Source organism: Benincasa hispida, chromosome 12 (genome assembly GCF_027475165.1).
Source record: "Benincasa hispida cultivar pf3 chromosome 12, pf3_genome.v1.1, whole genome shotgun sequence".
Taxonomy (NCBI): Eukaryota; Viridiplantae; Streptophyta; class Magnoliopsida; order Cucurbitales; family Cucurbitaceae; genus Benincasa; species Benincasa hispida.
The window spans coordinates 27494291-27516768 of NC_143489.1; the positions used below are offsets into that span (position 1 = coordinate 27494291).

The 22478-nt window shown below is 33.8% G+C and overlaps 1 protein-coding gene across 8 annotated transcripts; it reads right to left on the reverse strand.

Moving 5' to 3' along the window:
* Positions 1–4401: 4401 nt before the first annotated feature.
* Positions 4402–19776, reverse strand: LOC120067225 (chaperone protein dnaJ 15-like). Of its 8 annotated transcripts, none has more exons than XR_016525262.1 (13): positions 19396–19776; positions 19105–19309; positions 18453–18576; positions 18193–18275; positions 18004–18115; positions 17806–17910; positions 17602–17652; positions 16403–16492; positions 16167–16275; positions 15931–16079; positions 15800–15853; positions 4687–4948; positions 4402–4558 (listed from the first exon to the last, which is right to left on the reverse strand). XR_016525262.1 is itself a non-coding variant. In XM_039018741.2 (13 exons), the coding sequence occupies exons 2-12, from the start codon at positions 19233–19235 to the stop codon at positions 4704–4706; spliced, it is 1239 nt and encodes a 412-aa protein (XP_038874669.1). In that variant the 5' UTR covers positions 19236–19309; positions 19396–19776; the 3' UTR covers positions 4402–4558; positions 4687–4703. The 8 variants fall into 8 exon arrangements, 6 of the variants coding, with proteins under 6 accessions (XP_038874669.1, XP_090164300.1, XP_038874668.1 ...); XR_016525263.1 differs by having other exon boundaries at positions 19506–19682; XM_039018741.2 differs by having other exon boundaries at positions 4687–4934.
* Positions 19777–22478: the final 2702 nt, after the last annotated feature.

Genomic DNA, 22478 nt, shown 5'->3' on the forward strand with positions numbered 1-22478 from the left:
CTACGTTGCTTTTGTTTTTCTATCCAATTTTTGGCTATCCTAACACACACATGTGATATATAATCTAAATTGTTGTCCACACTCTTTTTGTTGTCTAATTTTCATCAACTTTTTCAAGAAAATATCAATTTTGACTTGTAAACTTATCAAGTTAGTACGATAAGATATAAACTTAAAATTTTGAATTCATCAAACTTTACCTTAAGTTTAAATAAGTGTTACAATTTTAATCTTAAACGACTTTAAATTTTTTGTCTATTTTAAGTCACTAAGAAGTTCTTGCTCCAAATATTGTTTAGAAAAATCCTCTTACGTCACTCAGCGAATTATAAAATATATGTACGGTATGAAATTGATAAATTTTAAGGGGAAAAAACAATATTAGTATTTTAAAAAAATATATAAATTTGACAAAGTTATTTCATGGTTAATTTGTGCATTAAATTGATCAAATTATCTTTTGCAAAATTTTATTTTATTATAATTAATGAGTTTATGAAGATTTTTACAAGGTTTTTTTGTTAAAATTAGTGGACAAGTTAGCAAGAAGTTAACTTGAGGCTAAAAATTGCAACACTTGTTTAAATTTATGGTCTAATATGATAAAATTTTAAAATTTTGAGTCTAAATTAATACAACCCCTCAAATTTTTTGCCAACATAGATTATTTCACCAACTCTTTTTAGGTTATATCTAATATCAATCCCATTTTTAAAAATGACAATATTTTTGGGACATGTGTGAGAAAGAAAGAAAGAAAAACAAAAAAGGGAAAATTTATTTTAAATGACAAAACTGTTGAGTATAAATAATGAAAAAATATCATGATATAAATAGATACAGATAGTAGTCTATCGGGTCTACCGCAGATGAAATTTTATTATATTTCTAGATATTTTTGTTCATTTTCCTGTATTTGAAAGCATATTCAAAAAAGGTGAGAAAAATGGGTTATTATGCTAAAAAAGTTAAATAAATAATCATGGGTCCTTTGAGGCAATTCAATTGATAAATATATTAGTTGGTATATATTGAATTGGACAATATTTAGGTGTAGTATATCATGTAGCCTTTTCTTAAAAAGAAATTGTCACATGCCAAAATTTTATTGAATGCAATTTGAGTTGTCCAATAAATGAGTGTCGCCTAGGTTGTACCCAAATTTTTTCTATTCAAATCATGTAAGATTAGATAGATTGCATCCCTTCTTGCCTTTCCCGGGTTAAAAAAAAAGTGATTTGTGGCTTGTCTATTTTGAAAATCATACCCTCCTATGAATCTTTTATTGGACCTCGGATATGATAAGGGTACTACGGATGAGATTGAGATATCCTGATGCACTTACCGATCCCTTTTCTCTTCTAGTATTCTACTTAACACCCTCTCCCCACCCCATTTTTCCATTAGAATTCTTATCTAGTTTGTAATTTTCGTGTATGGTTTTTTTTCCCTTTGAATCCATAGGATTTTTTACAAAATTTTGAAAGAGTAATAATCTCACATTTAAAAGGTTCAAAGAGGTTAGGAACTTAAAACACTATAAAAGTAGTATTTATGGCTTTGGTTTCTCATATCAATTAGAAACACTTTTAAATCAGGTAGTTATGTGAGTAGGTCTATAGCTTACAGCTTCTCTCCAATTTTGGAATTTTTATATCAATTTTTGTGTTTCTTTCTTTTAATTTCTCATTTAATTCTCTACTCATTCCTAGAAGAGTAGTGAGAGGTTTCTTTTCCTAAAAAAAATGGTATGATTTGCAAACATAAAAACCAGAATAGAATGGAGATTATGGGTTGCAATATAGACAAACCGTAGGGATGTTAATTAATTTTTAATTATACCCCAAAAAAAGTAGTCATACATTGAAAATAAACAATACCCTATTTGGATAAAGAATAGCCTTAAATTTTGGGGAAATTTATGCCACAGAACATGTCAAATGGACAAATACATTGGACCATTTCCATCAACCTTAAGAAGCCACGTTCGGACGTAATAAATAAAACAAACAAATTTCAATAAAACAAAGTTCAAAAGGGCATTATTTTAATGATTCTTCATTGAAGTCGGTCTCTTTCTAATATAATATGATGTTTTTTTAATCATTTGGGTAACCTAGGACCAAATTCTGATTTCAAATGCAAAGTATATTATATAGTATTTGTGTCAGCTAACCATCTCACCAGAAGCTTTGTTAATGCATTTATGTTGTGTTTATATTTTATGTGGAGGTGGGTGAGGTTAATTAGAAATCATGGATGATGATGATGATGATCAAGATCTTAGACAATTAATTATTTTATTCTACATTATTGGAAGGGTGCTAATTGAGAAATCCTATACTAAGTCTTGCATGATTATATTAACCTTCGTGGATATGTGAAGAGTTTGTGGGAAGTTAAAAATTATTGGTATTATCTTAATTATTTGATCATTAATAAGAAGCTAAAAATGATAAGATGTGAATTTGAAGAGAGTGAAGATGTTCAATAATTTAGCCTTTAAATTTATTCTTCTTGAATTGATCGATCATTTCAAATCTCACGAGATATTCTAACAAGTCTATTTAGTGCAACACAAGTTAGAAGAAGGAAAAAAAACAAACGGATCCACATTTTTTATATTTAATTTTGCACCTTATAAATTTGCTTATATCTAATTCGATTTTTTGCTTAAATTGCTTGAGGACAAGAGAATAATTTTGTATTGAGAAGTGAGTTTTAAAATTTTAAATGGTTAAACAACTTTCTAATGAAATATAACTCGGTAGTTCAAGCATTTGTATCTTCTTTTATAAGTAGATCTTCACCCCTTCTTTGGAATTTGATATTCATGGAACAAAAATGTAATGAAGATGATTAATTAAATGGAATAAAATGTTTAATGAAGTAAAACCAAACAAAAAGATCATCACAACTTTTCCATGTTCTAGAGGATTTAGTTGAGAAAGTTGAAAGATAGTTTCCTTTTAATTATAAAGAAAAATATTTTTATCCGAAGAGTATATTAATATCAAAATTCTCTTCAATTAAAAAAAAACCAATAATATAAATGCAGTTCGTGGTAATTGAAATATTCTACTTCTTTTGAGGTCGGAAGTTCATATCCTCATACCACATATTTGTTTTACTCAAAGAAAAACTACCAATTACCACTCAATCACAATTTTTCATTTATCGAAAAATATTCCACATCACCGCCTTCATTCATCTCCTTTTTTGGAGTATGCTTCGTTATAAAGAAGAAAATCAAATCAGATCAGCCAAACCATGCTTGTTCAATCGATCTAAGCCATACTCAATGGTGAGTTTTGCTTCTCAAATGATAAAAGGAAATTAGTTGATCAATTCAACCTGTTTAATTTGATTTTCATTGGTTTCATATTGTTTTGTCAATCTAATCAATTTATTAGTTCAACTATTGAGAAATTCATCATTAACCCTAAACAATTTTCAGTTTTCTGCCCTAACTAAACCTAACCAAACCCGCTTTTTACTCTTACTACCATGTCAGATAAGTATTTTACCTTCATTCCTTGTATTTAATTTCAGGGGAAAGAGAGATATCATATCCAATGATTTTGATTAACTAAAAAACAAATTTGATCACATTTGGTAACCATTTTATTTTTTATTTATATTTTTAAAAATTAAATCTATAGACACTATTTCCAATTCCAAATTTCTTCCTTTTTTGTATTCACTTTTCATCAATGATTTAAAAAAATAATTCAAATTTTGAGAACTAAAAAAAGTAATTTTCAAAAAGTTGCATTTGCTTTTAAAATTTAACTAAGAATTCAATCATAAGATACAAATCATGATAAGAAATATGGATGATATAGACTTAATTTTCAAAAAAAAAAACAAACAAAACAAAAAATCAAATAGTTATCAAATAGAACCGAAATGATTCCAAAGATAATAAGAATGGTTTCAACCATTTTAAAATCACTCTCAAATATATCAATAGTATTACATATATAATCATATTTTGATCTTTAAACGTAATGAGTTTGTTTTATTTAAATCTTTTAACTTTCAAACCACCTCATTACCCTCAAAGTTTAATTCCACTTTACTCCCTATATTCACAGAATGTAATTGATAATCTAAAAGCAAAAACAAAACAAACCAACTACTTTTTTCCAAGGACCAAAATAAAAATTTAGACCAATAAGAAAATATACATAAGATATGAACTAAGGAAATATGATATAACTGTAACATTTACAAACTCCCTAATCATCAGAATCTTGCATCTTTAATGTTAAACACCAAAATACCTTTCTTTCCTACAATTGCCATACTAGAAAGTATTTTTCAGCCATGCTTCCAATTGCAATAAAAAATAACTATAGGGCCTGAGAAAGAACTTGAGGAAGCAAAAAAAATATCATGTATCCAACACAAACCAATTTAATATATGAAGGTATTTGAGTTATTTACACACAAATTTAATATACTTTGACTGTCTTTGAGAAGCATATTGTAATGCCTAATCAAATAGCTTACCTCAACTCCGATGGGAGAAAGAATGGCAAATTTTGTTGAGACCCTGAAAGCAGACACCAAAACAGAGACCCATGTATTACAAGCATGGATGCACCAATTTGACCCTCGAATTCTACAAGACAAAATGGCTGGAAGTTTCTATTTGTTGCTGTTTGGGAAAAGAGAATAAACCTTAGCTGATGATTCTTTCAACCGAGCTTTTTGTCAGATCCTCGGGGAATACTGAACCATCTCTTTTTAAAAGATTTGTCTTTTTCATCCGAGGTTCCATCTTCTCCTTGATTCTCAACCTTTGAATCGTCGCCAGTAGATTTACTACTACTTCCATTACTCATAGCACAAGCCCCAACGTGATTTGATGATTTCGTGACAGTGAATGAAGCATGTATGCTGTCCCGTTGTTTAAGAAGCTCGTCCACCTGAGTTTCAAAATCTTCATAAATTCAAAGAGAAAGGGAGAACAATGTCATATCTATACAGTCTACAGAAAAGAGAATATAAAAAATATATTATATCAAAAATTTAAACAAAACTTAAAACTTCTTAAAAAATCTTGGGCAAATTGCAAAAACACCTAGAGTATGGTGATGTTGCAATTACACCCTCAAAACTTTCAATTGTAAAAATTGGGCCCTCTAACTTCTACAAGTGTTAAAATCGGACCCTCAAAGTTACAACAGTTATAGAAATTGGACCTCCAAACGATAAAAACTGAACCCTCAAACTTTACAATTGCTACAATTTCTACCTTTACGTAAGTTTGAGGGTCCAATTTTAACATTTGTATGAATTTGAGGACTCAATTTTTATATTAAAAATTTGAAGGTGTAATTGCATTTTAGGGGTGATTTTTGTAATTTGGAGGCTCTATATATAGGCGCTGTTTGATTTCCCATTTTTTATTTTTAAAAATTAAACTTATAAACACTACTTTACCTATTTCCAATCCACCTATGATTTTTTTTTCCTTACTTTTATGTTTCCAAAAGTCAAAGTTTTGAAAACTAAAGGTATAGTTTTAAAAACTTTTTGTTCTTCAAATTACTCAATAATTTTCACATGGAATCTTAGAAACAAGCAAAGGGATTCCAAATTCTTATTATTATTATCTCGTCTTTGATCTTCAATTTCGATGATGTGTCCTTCCCTATTACCAAACCTGATTGCACTGTTAACCCAATGCAACGCACCACCTAAGACTGAAAGTTTGAATAATTTCCACCAAATTTTGTGTTAGTATTAGGGTTCAGAACTGGCTGCATGAACATATGGCTTACAAGCCCTTTACGTTTACATAGCAACAAGCAAGGGTTTAGAGTATTTCTTTTGATTCCTAATGCCAGTATTATTATTCGCTAGATCTGCCACCAAAAGGAATTTCTCGACTTTCTTAGAGAACTTACATTTACATAGAACCTTACCTCCCCAGCAAAACCTATAGTCTAGGCTCCACTTGATACCTGTTATGTTTCAAGTTTTTAGTTTTTTTTTTTTTTTTTTTAAATAAGAAAATCAACTTTCATGGAGAAAAAAAAATATAAGGACATACAAAAACATAAGCCACCCCTAAAGAAAGGGTTTCCAACTAAGCATAATGTTGTCTAAAGAACAATTACAAAAAAGGTTCGAACCTAGAGCCTAAAGCGATACATGAAACCTCATTAAGGATCAAATCTCACTTGCGTCCTTCTCAAGACCTCTAAACACCCTTCTGTTCCTTTCTCCCCAAACATCCCACAACACAACACACACTCCCGCAAACCACAACAAACGGTCCTTCTCTCTGGAAGGTGGATGGAGGATAAACTCCTCGAACGTCGATCCAATATCTCTTTGGCCAGCTAATTGGACATCATAATCCTGCAAAAGGCAAGTCCACACATACCTCTTAAACTGAAAATCCCAAAAAAGGTGATCCAGGTTTTCCTCTGTCTTCCAAAAGGAATATAGAAGAAAGGACCTATTAACGTGGATCCCTTCTTAGCAATCCTATCCAAGGTGTTCACACAGCCAAGCAAAACTTGCTAGGCAGAACTTAATTTTCTTTGGTCTCTTAATCCTCCAAACCACATCAAAGACCAACTCACAAATAGGAGAGAGATCCAACGACGACCTAAAGAAAGATTTACAGGAAAAGCCCTCAAAAGGATTAGGTTTCCAGACACGAATATCCTTTCTCCCCTCTTTGAAAGAGCCCTCATTCAATAACGAGAGAGGGAAAAAAAAAAGAAAAAAAAAAAGGCAACCTCCATCGTCTCCTAATCAGATAAGTGATGATGAAAACCGAAAGAAAAGGACACAACGCTTCCCAACAACACCAGAAAGTCAAAGACCGAACGATTTTTTAAGGAAAACAAGTGATAAAGACAAGGAAACACTAAACAAAGAGGACTATCCTCAACCCACTGATTTTTCCAAAAGTAAGTATCTTGACCATCCCCCACGATATAATAAACCAAAATGGAGAAAGAAGGGAGCTCTAACACAATGTCTTTCCAAAGGTTCCGATGTCTGCCTTTAATCCCCTTCGCAATCCAAACAAAGGGATGAGTTCCATATTTACTACCAATAACTCCATGCCACAAGGATTCGGGCTCGGGGGCAAAACGCCACAGCCACTTGGCCAACATAGCTTTGTTCCAAAGTCTTAAATTCCCAATCTCCAACCCCCCTTGATGCACAAGGCACCCCACAACCTCCCAACTAACTAGATGAAATCCTTACCTTCATCTGCACCTTCCCACAGAAAGCCTCTCATGTATTTCTCAATACTTTTGCAAACTGAGCTAGGGACCCTAAATAGTGAAAGATAATAAATAGGGATGCCACTCAACACAAATCTGATCAACATGAGTTTCCCCGCCTTGGAGAAGTAACCTTCTTTCCAAGAGTCGAGCCTTTTCCGGATTTTCTCAGTAATGGATCCCAAAAGGAAAAAGCTCTCGGGTTTCCTCCCATAAGGGAGACCAAGATAACGAGAAGGAAAAGTCCCAACCTCGAAACCAACCTCTCTAGTCCACCTATTGAGCTTGTCCTGCAGGCAGTTAATACCCAAGATTTGACATTTGCTTCCATTAATTAAGCCCCGACATGGGTTCAAAAAACCCCACCATGTGGTTAAGGGTCGAAAAAGAATTCTCATTACCCGAGCATAACAGGATTGTATCATCAGCAAACTGAAGATGGGATAAATCGACTTCCCCAATCCCTATCCTGAAGGGTTCAACGATATTTCCTTCCACTCCATGGGAGATAATACGACTTAAAACATGTTTTCTCTCGACTTTCTTACCATTATTTTCACATTTCTTATCCAAGCACTTGAATTCTTAGTCAAATTTAAAAATACAAATAAAATAACATTAGAACTATTTTTTTTTAGCTTCAACTTGACTTCCGTTTTTTTTAGCCTTTAATCCTCTCGTTATCGTCGTCTTCTTCCGTTTATTTGTTTTTTTTGTGTTTTTTGCGTGGTCATCTTCTTCTTCCATTATTTTTTGCATTCGTCGTAATCGTCTTCTTCTTCACTTTTCTTCTTCGTTCTTCAATTTTTTTTATCTTCCTTCATTCTACAATTTTTTTCAAAGAAAAAAATTGTAGTTGTGTCTAATGAGGAACAAGTGAAAGGAGCAAGAAGCGGGAGGCTGAAGCGAAAAACAAGAACAAGACACTCAAGGAAGAAGCAAGAGGAAGAATTTGAACAAAAGAAAAATCGAAGAAAAAATTACAGTAGTCTAATAAGGAACAAGAAAAGGAGTAAGAAGCTAGAGCGAGAAGCAAGAGATAAACGCGAGAAGCAAAAGGTAAGAGCAAGAAACGAGAGGAAGAATATGAACAAAGGAAAAAAATCGAAGAAAAAAGTTGCAGCTGTGTCTAAACAACAGGAAGGAGCGAGAAGCTAGAGCAAGAAGCTGGAGGAGAAGCGAGAGCAAGAAGTTAGAGTGAGAAACGAGAATTTGTTTGAATGCCAGGATCTCGCGTGCGATCTGAGGACAAAATGGTAATTTCACACGTGGTTGATGTAAGCAAAAGGCCATTTTTCAACCAAATTTGAAACCCATTGAAGTGAAGTATGAAAAAAAAAAGATGTTTAAACACAAGAAATTTTGCATTTAGGTTCAGTAAATTTGATTTTTTTTAGTTGATAAAGAAGGAAAACTCTTGATTATTACTGCCCCTAGACTCGAGCCTTTAAGCCTTGGGCCTTCACAAAAGGCGCGCACCTTCTTTTGTGAGCCCTCGCCTTTTCTAGGCGAGGCGCCAAGACCTGCACCTTGAGCCTAGGTGAGCCTAGACACACGCCCGTGAGGCTTTTTAAAACATTGGAACCGACTATCACCTCTACTAGAAAGCACTCCAACCACCAACAACAAAACTTGCACCGACACTTTATGATCCTCCACCAACACCGATAACACCACCTAGACAAATCCCATAGAATCTAGTACTCCGATCTCTGACTCTGTCGTCAAAGCCGACTTCGGCACCGTCTGTGACACCAAATGCAACAATGCCAACTTCAATGTTGACCCAAGCCCCAATTAGATGACATAGAGCTTGAGGATGATATAGTGGACAGTGTGGACAGAACTGGTTTGGTCTTCTTGATGCTAGCAGACTTGGTCATACTGGCACATGTGATCTTAGCGTTTTGGGCTCTCTAGGCATGGGCAGTTGTGTCGTCTTAACCAATCTAGGCGGGGCTTGATTAAGGTGAAGACAAAGTAGAAGAGCCTGCATGGGAGATTAGAATAATAGAGAGGGATTTGTTGATGGGTTGATGGAGAGAGAGGAAAGAATAGAAGAAAAAAGGGCCAAGGGGAAGGAAAAGAGGACAGGGTAAAAGAAGAGAAGAGAGTATAAAAAGTTGAAAAGGCCATGTAATCTTAAAAGAATAATATAAAATTAATCAAAATTATCCACATCATGCCACATTATTGTTTCAGAATAATATAAAATTAATAAAAACTATCCACATCATGCCACATTATTGTTTCTTAGTCAACTAAATGTCAAATTAGCTCAAGGACCATTGAGAACCACTTTCTTGCTCATGAACTAAAAGTACTTTTCCAAACCTAAGAGAACAATTAGACACAAATCCCAAAACCTTAAGGATTTGCCCTAAAATTGAGTCATTTCCTAGGATACTTCCCTTTACAAAAGAGCAATCAGAATTTTGGGCATTCAAAATCATTTTGGTAAAAAGCTGTAATGTGGATATGAAGGTCCTGCCGCCATACCTTCTCTACCAGCATCTCATATTTCCTCTCCAGTCAAAACAAAAGGATAACACTTTTGAAGTGAACCACAAAAGAAAGTCATCCTTTAACATCCTTTAACCTCCTCCCCAAAGTTTTTGCAGGGATTACAAGCCTAGGAACTTATTTATTCATTCCGATAGTTGAAAACCATTGCTGATTTGGGATTGGTAAGTAGAACCAAATAAACAATCTCGAACAACGTAAAGAAACTTCAATACACAACCAAAAATATTACCAAAAGTCAACTCCGTAACCATCTCAGTTTGCCTAGAAGGAAAGAGACATTTCTCTTCCACAGATTTTGCAAGCCAAAAATATGTCTCCAAGGGATCCCTTTCCAAAGCTTTTTCAGGCGAGTGATAGCCATGCCCATCCTTACCATGAATGTTAGTGATAATTATACTTCAAATTTCTGCTCCATACTCAGTTGGCAGGGGTGATCATCTATGTCAGTGTCAGTTTTGTGCTAAAACCGATGCCAACCAACCAATCTATCGATCTTAATTGGTTGGCGATTGTTAGTTTTGGGAGTGCCTACGAAACCAACTGACCGACTACACAAACGGTCAATCGATTGTGGGACAAAATTTTGCTAGATCTGTTGAGAAGGAGATGCCCGTTCATGAACTTCGCTTGGTTCCAGGTTTCCAGCAAATGGACTTCTGTTTGTTTAAAAAAAAAAAAAAAAAAAAAAAAAAAAAAAAAAAAAAAAAATGATCCTGGGCAAGAGAAAAAAAAATAGAAAAAAGATGAAGAGGATGAAGATGGACGAGAGAGGGAGAAAATGACTAAGAGAATTGAAATGTAAAAAAAATTTGTCATTACCATAGGTAATGACTACCTATAGTAACCCTTTGGTTTTCAAAAACCAGCATATGGTTTTACATTGGGTAGTGTATGGGTTCGGCTGTATGATTTCTTTAAAATATATATATAAGCGGTCGATCAGTCGGCCGGTGTAACTCTTTTCTGGGTAACCAACCACCAATTGAAGAGGCCTTAAAACTGACCAATCGATGTCGGTTCAGTCAGTTCTTTCCGGTCGACTCGGTTTTTCGGTTAGGTTTGCTCACCCCTACTCCATAGGAAACCTCCTAAAAAACTTGGTGTTCCCCATGGCAATCCTACAAAAAGTCGAACCATCAAAATCCAACTCGATCATTTTACAACATTTCTGATTTCACGAGGGGAAATCCTTCATGAAGATAAGGTCGTTCCGAAAACAATAATAGAAGATTAGCAAACGCATGTGGCTATCTTTAAGGAAACGTTGAATAGCAAATAACAAATAGGTTGGAAGGATATTAACAACTAGCTGCAACATCAGTCTACCCCTTAAAAAGAGTACAAGATCCCCAGCTATACTTTTTCTATCAGAAGGTAGTTAAAGAACGACCTAAATATTTAATGGGAAAATGCACCAGGCACTTCTATTTCCTCCTAAGAGATTAATACTTGCAGAAGAAACAAATTTGAAACATTTCGAATAAAGCACATAACCTCAATAATGGCCTTGGACATAAAGGAGAAAGGCAGTATAGCCTGCAATCTTATGTGACGTCAGAGCTTCCAGTATTATTAAGCTTCCCACTAACTTAAGAGATTGTGTCCTCAGAGGGAGTTAAAGTATTCCTTCGACTGCCTCTCCTGGAAAATATTTGGCTTTCCATTTAATATCACAGGGAAATTGGCAGATTGAAGGCAACATCCAATCCAAGATCCCCACCTCACAGACCTCACACCAAAGTTCCCTAGTATGTAGGAAATGCCAATCAACAAGGCTGTAAGCCTTTTCATCAAGTTTTAAAACAAACCCTTTCTTTGTCCTCCAATCTTTCACCACTTCATTAACCACAAGAAATAAACCAATGATTTGGCATCTCCCCACAAAAGTTGTCTGATATTCAGAAATTGTTTGGGTATGGATGGCGTTAAGTCTAGCCACAAGCGGTTCTTGGAAGAACTTAATAAGGACCCGTCAATAGGATTATAGGCTATCTCCTGATCCTTAGGCTTCTTTTCGCTCATTCATGAAAAGACTTGTTTCCATTAAAAAAATTAAAAAGGATTATAGGCTAGAAATCTAGCACCTTCGTGACATCAACTCTTTTAGGATTGAAGGTGATATATATTTCAATTTTCACACACTCGTATTTTAACAATCCCTCCTAAAAAATTCATGGAACATCGTCATAAGGTTTGGTTATAATAATGTTCCACAAATTGTTCAAGAACTCCGATGTGAACATATCAAAAGCCCAGAGGCCTTACTCTAAGGCAAACCCATGCTGAAGAAACTAGTACTTTTATCTCCCACTTTGAGCCAACTAATTATGCTTTTCTGTTTCCTCTATTTGACTTCAAAAGACATCTTCCAGCTGGATCCCTATATCCCAAACCAATATGTGGAGCTGATTAAAGTATTGTGTTTCTTCTAAACAAGTAGATCCCCCCAAACCACTATATTTTTGTTTAATGTAAAATCAAACTTTCATGGAGAAGGAAATCACAAAATGCATGCTCATAAAAAAATAAAGTTCGCAAAAGAGAGCCAAACTACAAAAAAAGGCTCCAATCCAATAAAAAAATAGCTAAAGGGTAATTACAGAAAGGCCTCCTCACCAAAGCTCGAAGAGAAACATAGAATGTTACAAGGAACCTCACGTCACTAGAAGATGTCTCCAAACCCCTAAAGTCCCAAGACCCCACAAAAATAGCCCATCTCATAAAAAAGCAAATGGAGGAGTTCCTCAATCGTCTCTCTACAACTCTGAGAACTAGCAAAGAGAGTTGAATGCTTCAAAGAAACAACTCTAAATAGCATCTACATGATCGCAACTATAAAGGATATGAGCAATCCTCAACCACCCCTACAAAGGACACAATAAATCAATTTGCATAACCTGCCACACAAAGAGCTTAATCTTTTCTTGGAAATCTCCACCTTCCACACAGATGAAAAAAATAGAACCACTCAAGAGGAAGGACCAAACCAAATGCCAAAAGGAGGAGCTGCAAGAAAAGCCTTTGGATGGAAAAGGACTCGAACGGCAAACATCCTCCTTGATACGGAAACTCTCTCAGTGATACCAAAGCCAGAACATTTGCCATTTCCCTTTCAGCCAACAAACAACATAACTCCAAAGGAGGGCTCTCAAAGTGAGTAATGATCAAATCTACTAAATGATTCCCCAATAAGAAAGGATAGATTCTTTTTCTTTTTTAATGAAACCTTCATTGGGGAAAATTTTTGAAAGAATAAAAAAGCATCCAAAAAAACTACAAAAAGAAGTCCTACAAAAGAAAGGGGCTACAATTAAGTAACAACAAACCTAACAAATAATTACAAAAAAGATTTATCACAACCCCAAAGAGAAACATGGAACCTAGCAAGGAACCAAATATCCCGAGGATCCTCTCCACTCCTTTAAAAATTCTATGGTTCCTTCCTCCCACAAGCCCAGCAATATAGCACACACCCCATATTGCCACAAAATCCTCAAAGGGAAAATGGAGGAGGAACTCTTCAATCATCTCCATGAACTCTGTGTTTGGCCACCTAAAAACCAATTGTGTCAAGAAAAAAATGCAACAAAGAATGCTAAAAACGGCCCGATCAAAGAGAAGAACTTCCTCTTAAGTCAATTTAACGTGTTCGCTCGTCCATGAATTGCCTGCTAGATAAAAGACTATATCTCTTTTGAAATTTTCACCTTCCTCACTAGAAGAAGTATGGTTAAACAAACTCTGAAAGAACCTACAAGAAAAACACCTTATAGTATCGAGGCTTCAAATGTGAAAACCCCTTCTCCAATGTCTAACAAATTGAATACAATTTCAACACTCGTTAGACACATGTTGAATACTTTTCACTTGGACCGATACAGAACTCCCCAATAAACAGCCACAATATCTATCGTCTTCCTATGGAACAAAAGATGGCAAAGTCCAAGAGAAAGAAAAGATGTGCTCCCATCTAAGAAGCCGGAACACTTTGGTTTGGGCAACGACATAAAGTATTCATGTTTGATATGTGTCAAACAATTGGACGCTCCAACACTTGTTGTACACATATTGGACACCCATTAGCACAAATGCGCCACACATACTAGTTATACAAAGTCCACATTTGTTAGACACATAACGTACACTTGTTAAGTATATATAAATACATAATTTTATGTACTTTGAATTTCCTTCATGTATAAAAATGTCTTCCAAAAAAAATGCATATTTGAATAAACGTCCCCTTATTGGGTCCCGTACTAGATTTTTCAAAAATAATGTGTCATCATGTCCATATCACGTCATATCCAACCATTTCTCCTCTCAAAAGTAGGTATTCACCCATTATTTATGTGAGAAGATAAAAAAGAAATCAAACCTAAGAATGTGTCTAAATAACCAAAAAAAACAATAATATCTCTTTTGAATTCTACCAATTTGGATGTCGTTCTTGAGTCAGCATTTAATTCGGTGGAAAATAAATTTAAAAACTTGTTGGAGGAAATGGAAAGGTCAAATTCCCATGCTTTAAAAACTCCTCAACGTAAAATTGAAAGGCCTACCAACATACCTTCTTTTTTAAAAAAAAATTATAGTAATCGTGAGGCCTCATTAATATCAATGGGTATTGTTTTTAATTAGATGTGAATGAAGAATAATGCATTATTGCCCAAGTACCAGCATTAATTAGAAAACACCCTGATATTAGAGGCAAAATATCTTGCTCGTACCATCTGTCACAAGAACAGTGATTTCACTTCCAAATTCAAATTCAATCCAATTAAAGAAGTTTCATCAATTTTGAGTCTCCAGCCGATTGAGGAAGCCTCTGATGATGAATCTTCAGTAAGTATTGGCAGTGAAGAACCATAAATTTTGGTTTAACATTCGGCCTCAAAACAGGAAGATGTTTGTTTTGGGAAAGAGGTTGCAGATCTCTTTCAAACTCCATCGTTCAAAAAGTCACCCCAGTTGCCTTCATGTAAGTTTTCCTTAATTAAATCTCATCAAATTACTTCTAAGTTCTCCTCCCTGATTGAAGCTTGTGGATTGAAACTCGGTAGGGCCATTCATCACCAATCAATACAATTTTGTTGGAGGATAGGAAATTTTGAAATTTATCAAATGGACCACAAGAGGTATTGTGGTTTATTCACTTAAAGATGGTGGTCTAGGTTAGGGTGGCTTAAAGAATAGGATTCTGGCTCTTCTTGTTTTTTGTGGTTGGAGATTATTTCATGACCCAGATTCTTTATGGAGTAAAGTCATTCAAAGCTTACATGGAACAGATCTTTTCTTATGACATCGATTGGTAAGAGTGGTTTGATTCTTCGGGTTCGGTTGCATTTCTTTGGGTTGGAGAAACTATGCCATGGGCTGGGGGTTCTCCCTGTTTCAAGGTGCTGGTAGCAGGTGTCGTTTGGAAAATTTTTCATTTATCCCCTCTTTTTTCATTTGACAGCTGCTGGTTTTATGGAAAAAGAAGTTTACGAGGCCTATGGAAGTCTCCCAAAAGATTATCTCTCCTTCCATCCGCCCGTTACGCTTCTGCTTGAAGCTTCTGTCAATTTTCCATCTGCATCGGGTTTTTGGTGTTTCCATTGGCTTGATCATTATGAAGCTACAAGATTCATCGTTTTTTATTGGGGTTCTTGTTCTAAGATTTATGTGAATTCTTCTCTCCAAATATCTTGTTTAATTGGAGGAATTTTATTTTTTCTGTCTTGTCTATTCTTCATCGCAATGCATTGTTCTCTAGGGATTGCACTTTTTAAGTTTTATGACTCTTCGCATTGTATCCTTGTAATTAGAGCAATAGTATCTTTTCATTTTATCAATGAAAAGTTAGGTTTAAACTGAGGATGTACGACTGCAATAAATTGCCACTTCCATTTTAGCTACAGAAGTGTCGATATCATGGACATACAAGGCATCTTTATTGTTTGGCCTAGATATCAAAAAACCAAAAATGAAAAACATGATCTAAATTACAAGAATGACCGATGAAAACTTACAGACTGCTTTTCCTCATTGTATCTGTTGGTCACTTCTTGGAAGCGTGCTAATGCCTATGGAAAATCATAACAAAGCAATTAATACGCAAATCACAAAATTAACAGGTAGAGAGGGAAGGAAATTTCAACACCTTCCGGTATTCTGTCTCAAATTGCCGTAGCTCATTCCTTTTTCTCAAAATTTGAGCCTCAATATCTTTCAGCTTTTCTGTTGTCTCTTCATAATTTTTTGTACATAGTGCCTCAATAGTATATGCAGCAGTCTTAAAAAAGTTATCTCCTGAATAAACACGAAAGATGTCAAAAAGGCAGATAACACCAAACAGAACCAAAATTGAAAGATGAATTATGAAATCTAAGTTAACACCATAAACAGCGAAAATATGGGTGCCAGCCTTTAGCTCTGAGACCTCACAAGGCTGAAGACCTTCCAACCTCTTGAAGAAAGCAGCCTCAGGATCCTTAGCCATCGCCAACTGCAACAACACAAGAATTCATTCAACAATCAAGTCTGATTGTGACAAAAGAATATGAAACGATAACCTTTCTGGTCAAAAGTGTAGGAAATATTAGTAAACTACACATAGTTTGAACTTGCAATACCGCATTGACAGTGGAATCCATCCTGTACACTTGAAAATGCAAAAAGTACAACCCAGCAGACGTTACTTTCCCAGACTTCTCACTGTCTTCCTGTATGGAAAAGTAATGGAAAAATCACAGAACCAAAGTCAATACAATAAGAAGTTGAATCGTAGATTTTTAAGACTAAATGGCTCACAACAATTTTACAAGACGGGATCCAAGTAACTGATATGGTAAGCTTTCATCTAACTTCTCACGGTAAACCTACTATAAAACCCAGTTCAAAGTATGTCCTCAGGTGCATAAAATTAGACAGTAGTAATAAATAAAATTACGTACAGAAAACTGAAAGGAGGGAATTTTTTTGGAAAAGTTCCGATGGAAAACTCAGAAAACAAAAAAACAAAAAAACCAAAAAAAAATATATATCCAGCCTTCTTTTTTTTTTTTTTTTTTTTTTTTGTTAAAAAGAAACAATTCCATCTATCTGGCTTTAGAAATAACCATACAGAAGCACACTGGGGAATTGATATTAAAGACATAGGAATGATCATCCTTTCTTCTAAATTTGACTGGCTAACTTGATGAAATAACCTCATTCAAATTATGGATCAAATTTAAATACAATAAATTCCTTAGGGTTCAAGGACAACTTGATTCCTCAAGAACTTCGCCCAACATTGCTCCAGTCACTACTGTGGTGCTCCAGAACCATAATTATGACATACAGCTTCCATAAAATGAAAGTTGGAAAAAAGAGACTTGTTTCCTTTAAAAAAAAAATGAAAGTTGGAAAAAATAAATTGTAAGCTTAGATTTTTTTATGAAAATTGAGAACAAATTAAATGAGAAAAAAATAATATATATATATATATATATATATAAGAGGGGCAAAAAGTAAACCCCCAACCAAAGAAAACCTTAAACATTATAGTCCAAAAAGAAACATGAAATTGAAACCTGACAAGGCCCACACATCCTCCCCTCCCAAGGCCTCTCAACCCCTCAAAAAAATTGATTGCAATCTTCGTTTTTGTTTATGAGCTTCTTCCAATAAATAGTTTGCAAGAAAATGCTAGAGCTAAAATGCTTGATGATAGCACCCAAACTAGATTTTAATATGATTGCCATCCAACAAGGGAGATACCCACAGCTTCATTTCATCTACATCAATTGAAAAATAAGGAAACTTACAGATACACTTTGAAAGGTAATACCTGTAAGGCCAAACTATAACCGCCATTGACATCTTGTTCAAAAAAGAGCAACTGGAATGAAAAAAGATAACCACAGAAATCAGAAACATGAAATAGCTAAACAAAGTGGATGCACAAGAGGAACAATGCCAAGAATCACGCAAAAAAATACATATCGGAAGAGCCACATTTGGTTGAAAAGTTTTATTACTGGCAAAACTACACCTTGAATTTACTTTGTGCAGTTGAAGTAACCCTTATGACAATTCCTGCCTGAGCTTGCTCCTCGTTAATTGTCACCCCAAAAAAGTGAGCGCATTGCTTATCCACCTATAATAAAACGCAAATATAATAAGATATCAGAAAAAGTACTAGAATTGTTGCTGCTTTTGTAAGTCTTGATGTAAGCTACATGTGATGCACCTTGCCACTAACTGATGTTCCAATAGGAAGAGGCCTGACCGTAACAGTTCCATTCAAAGCTTCTTCAAGAACATTAGCAGAAATTGTAGTCTTAATAGGAACACCCAGCTTGCTAAAGAAAATAAATAACAAAAGTGATCAAGAAAACCTAGATGACTCAATCAGTAAATAAGTTAATAAATGTGTCACCTGAACAAAGCTGCAAACATGGTATTGACAGTTCCAAGATTGGATAAGTCTATTTCCATATCCATGCCACTAGCATCAAGGGCCTGAACGCATTGATTACAAAATAAGATACTGTGTATGGAATGGAAAAAATGTGTACAGCCACATAAAGACCCTCAACAGTAAATAAATCTTGAACTTGGAATTAATGAAGCTTCTTTAATATAAATCTAATACTACAAAACATCATAATAAGTTGATGGTGCCAAAAAAACAAGCACCTCAAAGCCAGCACTGTCATATTGCCTTCTCTTCTCTGGATCAGATAGAATGCTATAAGAATATGCAACCTCCTTAAAAAGTTCTGAAGCTTCAGGGTTACTGCCATTCTTGTCTGGGTGATATCTGCCAAATTGATTGGGGTAAGGATCACTTTACAGAGAGATGGTTCAAAAGATTGAAACAATCTTATTCCTTTTGTAACTAAAATTTAAAATTGGAACGGAGGCAATAGAAATGTGTAACTAAATTTAATGCACCAAGAGCCTAGCTGAAATCTCATGCTGTAACCACCCACAGCGATTCATAAATTAGTGTTAAGGCATCGATAGTTTAGCTGAACTGTAATAGGACTGAATATCAATCACTACTAAAATTCCAAACATGCTGGAAGGAAGAAGAAGAAAAGAGTTTGCATCTTCCTAGCAATATTTCAGATACTACCATCAAGTAACATCCTTAAAACACTGTCTATTCTTTCAAATTTAACCAGCTTAGATTAATAAATAATCTTCTTACATATCAAATCGTGCACTAGCACACGGCATATTCCTATTCGTCATTGACGGTGAGCAAGAATTATGATTTAATATCAACTAAAAGTCTAAAACAGATCAAGTTTCAGTAATACGGAGCGTAGAGCAAGAGAATTACTTGAGAGCAAGCTTCCTATAAGCAGACTTGATTTCCTGATCAGTGGAATCCCTGGATACGCTTAAAACCTCGTACGGGTCCCGTCGAAGCGCTGGAGTCGAAGGTCCTTCCGACTTCGAACCCGTCTTCATTCTCTCTTTTCCCGCTCAACTGTCCCACTGCCGGTGCTTTTGGACGGGGAAAAGCTCTGTATCTTCTCAAATCGCTGCAAGAATCGGAAACCGGTGAGGAATTTCAAGTAGAAAAGCTCGAAATAGAACAAATTATGCCAAAACCATAGAAAGCATCAACCTAGAAGCCAAATTTGGATTGAGCTCAATTTTCGGGAAATTAACCAAAGCAAGTAATTATCCGTCGGCTAGGAGCCTAGGATCCAATCCACAAACAAGGGGGCTTCTTACGCAAAATGATTCAGAACAATGGGAAAGCAAAAAAACATCTAGGGTTTCTGAAGATTTGTAAATAATCTGGAGAACTTTTTGCAAGAAATTATTTGTGGGAAATTGTCTATTTCTAATTGTTTCCCCCTTTTTCCTTCATTTTTCTTTGTCTGTTCTACTTCCTAGTTTTCCATTTCTGACAGCAAAATACAAAAAACGACACCAAAAAAAAAGCCCCATTTCCTCGTAACCGAGCGAAGCAACCGAACCAAACCGTAAACATCTTGTATTCTCTATAATCGATAATTCTATATTTATAAACTATTATCTATAATATATTAAAAAGTGAAGGTTAGTGATCATTTTTGTCTCATTTGGTAACTATTTTATTTTTTATTTTTTTAAATTGAGTTGATGAACACAACTTCTATCTTCAAATTTTTTTCTTTGTTCTCTACATTTCACCGATGATTTAAAAACCAAGCTAAATTTGTTTAGAACTAAAAAAATTGTTTTCAAAAAATTGTTTTTGTTTTTTGAATATGGCTAAGAATTCAACCATTTTACTTAAGAAATATGTAAAGAATTGTAAAAAATGTGGATGAAGTATGCTTGATTTTCAAAAACAAAGACCAAAAATCAAATAGTTACCAAACGAGACATTAATTTTTTGTTTTTTGTTTTTGAAAATTAAATCTATTTTATCTCTATTTCTTATGATGAGTTGCATTCTTGTTAAGTATAATGGTTGAACTCTTGGCAAGATTCTAAAAACAAAAACAAATTTTTTAAAGCTACTTTTTTTAATTTTGAAATTTTTGCTTGATTTTTTAAATCATTGGTAAAAAGTATATAACAAATGAATAATTTGGAGATGAAAGTAGTATCTATATGTTTAACTTTTAAAAACAAAAAATGAAAAATGAAATAGTTACCAAATGATGCCTAAGACGTTGAAAAACTTACAAGAAATATTGAAATGTAAAGAGTCTTTCCAACTTACAAATTATTTTGCCTCTAATTAATAGAATTGGAAGAGTTTTAGAGTTCCAATAGTTTTGTAACTACCACTTTCTTCTACTATAAAAAATGGGTTTCTTTACCACTTTCTTTCATCAAGGTTGATTCGTTCTTTCTTCGTTTTTATTCTCTCGATTCATTGTTTTCAAGATCTTTTTAATCTCCAAAGCATCTTATGATATTTTTGTATGTTCAAGTTGCAATAATGCACATATCGAATCAAAATCCCGAATTTTAGATTACCTTAATAACCCACTCTCAATAATAGAATTTGTTAAGTAATTATCAAGTGAAAAATCTATTTTTAGAAATGTGTATACTGGATCATTGATTTTTTTTTCTTTTTGGTTGCTATTGTTTTCTTAATGTTCTTTTATAATTAGTTCACCGTTTTCATTTATCACGTTGGAAAAACAATTTATTGATCAATCAATTACATGTTTATCTTCATTTTGTTGAAATTTTCAAAAAAAAAAAAAAAAAAAAACATGCAACCTCATGTCTAAAGAATTTATCAGTCAACCTTAAAAAAGTAAATTAATTAATCAACAATAACAGATTAAAAAAATAAAAAGTTGAAATTAAAAACTAAAAGTAACTTTAAATATAATATGAAATCAAATTAGTAAACTAATTTTAATAATGTAAAAAAATGGTTAATCGATTGTAAATTAATTCATCAATTAATCATCAACCATAGATTGAAAATTAGAAAGTAGGAATTAATAACTAAAATAGCTTTGAATATAATATGAAATCAAATTAGTAAATTGATTGTAATGAGTTTGAAATTTTTATTATATGGCAAAAGAAATAGTTTGAAAAAATTTAGAATATTCAATATCCTCAAAGAAAAAAAAAAATTCTAAACAAAGAATATCTATATATTTTTAAACTAAAAAAGTTCATAGAGATTAAATAAATGGAGTGAAAAAAAAAGATATAATACTCATTATAAATGAGATTTATGAAACTAATTAATGTGGTTTTAGAGATTAAAATTGATGGAATGTGAAAATATATGATAAATTAATTACCAACTTAGAATTTTTATCTAATTATATTTAACCATAACAGACGGGGATTTTGGAAAATTTGAAATCTTTTAAATTCAAGCATGCTCAAGACATTCAATTAAATATAAAGTTTATATTTAAACTAAGTAATGTCATGCTCCATGCTTTATTAATTTCATTAATTTAAGATAACAATTACATCAAATAACTCATGAAATTAAATCATCATGCATAAAACCATACATTATAATTCTTATAATATAAATTATACATGAATATGCTTAACCTAAGGTGGGATTATATCTAAATGACATCCATAAAACATTTAAATAACATATGAATCAGTTAATTAGCCCTTAGGATAAAATAAATAATAAAATTACATTAATTTCATTAAAATCTATTCTATAAAGTCTTCAATCGCTCCAAAACTGGACAAAAACTACTCGAACCGACCAAAAAATGCTCGAACCATGCCAAAATCGCTCGAACCCGGCCGAAAAAACATTGAACCAGCAAAGAACCAGTCAAACCACTCAGACCAGTCAATGAACCGGTCAAGAAACGATTGAACCGCACCTCTACACGACCAGACTAAATGAACTGCTTGCACCTAGGGCTAACGTCATGCTAGCGTCAGCCCTTTGCGCCAACCGTGATTTTTTCTCCATTTCGTGTTTCTAGCCTTCGTTTTCTGCTGTTTTTGGCTAATTTATGTCCTGATCTTCATCGATTTCAATCCTATTGTTAGACATGGACTTACAAAGACTCAGGGGGCATTACAAATGATTAAATCAAAACATGTAATTCTAAAACCAATTAACCTCTAATTCACAACAGATTAACATTCATAATGCAACAATCCCACCTTAAACCAACACATATTTTGATAGTAATTAAAATTGAGTTGGCTCTGATACCAATTATAGGGTTTAAAGCCCCACGAAGACGATTAGAG